This window comes from Trichechus manatus, unplaced genomic scaffold (genome assembly GCF_000243295.1).
Source record: "Trichechus manatus latirostris isolate Lorelei unplaced genomic scaffold, TriManLat1.0 scaffold00134, whole genome shotgun sequence".
In the NCBI taxonomy this organism is placed as follows: Eukaryota; Metazoa; Chordata; class Mammalia; order Sirenia; family Trichechidae; genus Trichechus; species Trichechus manatus.
In genome coordinates this window covers 6,651,815-6,655,419 of record NW_004444070.1, presented here as the reverse complement: position 1 = coordinate 6,655,419, position 3,605 = coordinate 6,651,815, and the positions used below count along the sequence as shown (strand labels likewise).

Here is a 3,605-nt window from a genome sequence, read left to right as displayed (position 1 = left end):
GGTGACCTCACACAGGTGACCTCACAGCACTCACAGAGGTGACCTCACACAGGTGACCTCACAGCACATCCACAGGTGACCTCACACAGGTGACCACACAGCACTCACAGAGGTGACCTCGCACAGGTGACATCACTCAGGGGACCTCACAGTACATCCACAGGTGACCTCACACAGGTGACCTCGCACAGGTGACCTCGGTCAGCCCCTCAGTCAGCCACCCTTGTTCCGCCCCCCATTGTTGCCCACACTGCTGCTCCCCAGCTTCCCCGGGTGCCTCCCTCTCATCTGCCGCATCTCTGTTAGGGGACCCTGGCCTCTAGCACCCCATCTCCTCTGTAGTGAGGGCTGTAACCCTAACGGACCGGCATGTTTAACAGTCGTCCCCCAGCTCTACTCACACTCTTGGGTGCGGAGCCCGACTGTCCAGGGCACAGCCCAGCCTCAGGCCCAGGATCACCTCTGTCCTCCTGCACAGTCAGCTCCCGATCCTGTTAGCTGAGCCCAACTATCTCCACAGGGCTTCCGTATGCTTCCAATAGACCCATGCTGGGCCATGGCTGGCTGTCACTTTTGAGACATCCTCCTTCCTACACATTTGGGAATTCACTGGCATGGAATCAATACCCCCTTCAATGCCCCTAATCACTCATCAATACCCCCAAAGCAGCCTTGCCCATCTGAGGAAGATTCCCAGATGGGCACTCTGTGTGCCAGGCTGAAACATAGGTCACTCATCTGGTCTCCTTCGCTCTTTTTTTCCAGGGCAGATCCCAGGACCCCGTAAGTATTTTCTCCTTTCTCTGCCATGTCCCTTTACCACCATGTAGGCTCACTCAGCAGTGAGGTCCTAACCGTGAGCATCACTGGGCGCCTTGCTGAGAACACGTGTCTGTCTCTCACCATCCCCGACTCAACGCATGTTGTTGGTTCCCCTCTGAGTCTCCTAGCACTGCTGTAACAGAAACACCACAAGTGGGTGGCTTTAACCAACAAAAATTTATTTTCTCACAGTTTTGGAGGCTACAAGTCCAAATTCAGGGCACCGGACTGCTCTGACAGGAATCACAAACAGAGGGTCCCGGGCAGAGCTGGTTAAAAGTGTAGAACAAAATTCTAACTCACAAAAAAAGACCAGACTTACTGGCCTGACAGAGACTGGAGAAACCCCGAGAGTATGGCCCCCAGACACCCTTTTAGCTCAGTAATGAAGTCACTGTGAGGTTCACCCTTCAGCCAAAGATTAGACAGGCCCGTAAAACCAAACGAGACTAATGGGGTACACCAGCCAAGGGACGAGGACGAGAAGGCAGGAGGGGACAGGAAAGCTGGTAACGGGGAACCCAAGGTTGAGAAGGGGACAGTGTTGACATGTCATGGGGGTGGTAACCAATGTCACAAAACAATATGTGTACTAATTGTTTAATGAGAAACTAATTTGCTCTGTAAACCCTCATCTAAAACACACACACATACACAAAATGAATTCAGGACGCCATCTCTAGGGGAAAGTTCTCTTTCTGGCAGCTCTGGGGAATGTCGTCTCTCTTCAGCTTCTGTTCCTGGGCGATCTTCATGTGACATCTATTGCTCCCCATCTATGCTTGCTTGCTGCTTTTATATCTGCTCCTTTTATATCTCAAAAATGTTTAGCTTAAGACCTACCCTACGCTAATAGTGCCTTATTAACACAACAAAGAAAACCCCACTCCCCAAATGGTATTACATCCACCGGTTTAGAAATTAGGATTTACAACACATGTTTGGAATTGGGGGGGACACAATTCAATCCATAACAGCATGCACATCATGGACCGAGCGAAGTCCTTCTTCCAAACCCAGCTCCCTGGACGGGCGTTCAGCCTGAGATGAACCCTTCTGGCCACTAGAGGGCGACCACGCTTGCCCCGTCTCAAGCGCAGCCCGTTGGCTCACCTGGGAGGTGGTAGCCAGGTGTGGGGGAGGCCGAGGTCTGGGTGTCTCCCGGCTCCATGGCCTCATGCAGCACACGCTGAGTGGCAAGCAGACAGGGAAAGAGGACTCGAAGCTGTCGGAAGGTGCTTTGGGGAGAAGTGTTTCCTCACTGGGGCGCACCTGCTGCCCAGGTGATGTTGGAGATCCGCCCGAGCCCCTGACTTTTTACAACTGACATGTGTGGCCTTTCACTGCCCACAGGGACACCCACGCATCGCCTGGCCTGGGGGAGCCAGCGCGGCTGCTCCCTGGCTGCCGGCAGAATCTCTGCTGTCTTCTTCAGCTCCTGGGTTGGTGGGCTGGCCCGGCCCCTCCCCAGGCCCACACCTATCCCTTGAGCAGCTGTCACCAGGCAGTGCCTGGGGGAGAGGTGAAGGGTGTCTCGGTCTCCTGGCACCTCCATAACAAAGTACCACAAAGTGGGTGGCTCTAAAGCACAGAAATCGGTTCTCTCACAGTTCTGGAGGCTGAAAGCCTAAATTCATGGTGTGCGGAAGGCCCTGTTCTCTGTGGATTCTAGGGGAGGATCCTTCCTTCTCTCTTCCAGCTTCTGTGGCCTTGGGCCTTCCTTGACACATGGTGCCCTCCCCTTGTGTGACCCTATCTCCGTCTGTTCTCCCCTTTTCTAAGACACCACTCAGAAGAGATTAGGATTAGGACCCCCCTCCTCCAGAATGACCTCGTTAACTGAAGTGATAACACCTGCAAAGACCCTATTTCTCCAAAACGGGTCATGTTCTCTGGTTCAGGGGTGTCTTAGCTAGCCAGTGCTGCTATAACAGAAATACCACAGGTAGGTGGCTGTAACCAACAGAAGTTTATTCTCTCACAGTTTAGGATGCTAGAAGTCTGAATTCAGGGCACCAGCTCCAGACAAAGGCATTCTGTCTCTGTTGGCTCTGGGGGAAGGTCCTTTTCATCAATCTTCCCCTGGTCTAGGAGCTTCTCAGCTCAGAGACCCTGGGTCCAAAGGATGTGCTCTACTCCTGGCTCTTCTTTCTTGGTGGTATGAGGTCCCGCTCCTCTCTGCTCGCTTCTCTCTTTTATATCTCAAAAGGGATTGACTCAAGATACAACCCAATCCTGTAGATTGATTCCTGCCTCATTAACATAACTGACTCTAATCCTGCCTCATTAACATCATAGAGGTTAGGACATACAACACACAGGAATATCATATCAGATGACAAAATGGTGGACAACCACACAATACTGGGAATCATGGCCTAGCCAAGTTGATGAACATTTTGGGGGACACAATACGTTCCATACCACCATTCCCAACAGACCCATTTTCTGTTCCAGATTGTCCAAAAAGGACAAGACAGAAACGTATTCCTGGTGCCAAGCTCTGAGTCCAACGGAGAGCACAGCCTGCAGATCCGAGTACGCCATAGGCACAGTGACATCTGGAGCGATTGGAGCGAGACCTTGCATTTCGGTGAGTAGCCCCCACCCACGGAAACAACTGCAGACGCAGCCTCGTGCTGAGACCCTTCACCTCCGTCGCACCCCTTGGCCCCAGCCATTGTGGGGAATGCTGCGGAGGGTCTGTCACGGACAAGCAAGGCAGGCATTCTGGATTCTAGTTGTTGTTCCCCAGGAAGGAGGCTGGGAGGATGAGGTTAGGG

The 3,605-nt window shown here is 52.7% G+C and overlaps 1 protein-coding gene across 2 annotated transcripts in view; it reads left to right on the top strand.

The window, feature by feature from the left end:
• LOC111822152 (granulocyte-macrophage colony-stimulating factor receptor subunit alpha-like) overlaps positions 1-3,605 on the top strand; it is a 28,799-nt gene that overhangs the window by 19,654 nt on the left and 5,540 nt on the right. The window contains exons 8-9 of one of the 2 annotated variants that reach the window (XM_023739472.1): positions 766-783; positions 3,280-3,415. In XM_023739472.1, the coding sequence (XP_023595240.1) occupies positions 766-783; positions 3,280-3,415 (154 nt within the window). The remainder of the gene's footprint in view (positions 1-765; positions 784-3,279; positions 3,416-3,605) is intronic. The other variant, XM_023739473.1, reaches the window with a different exon arrangement.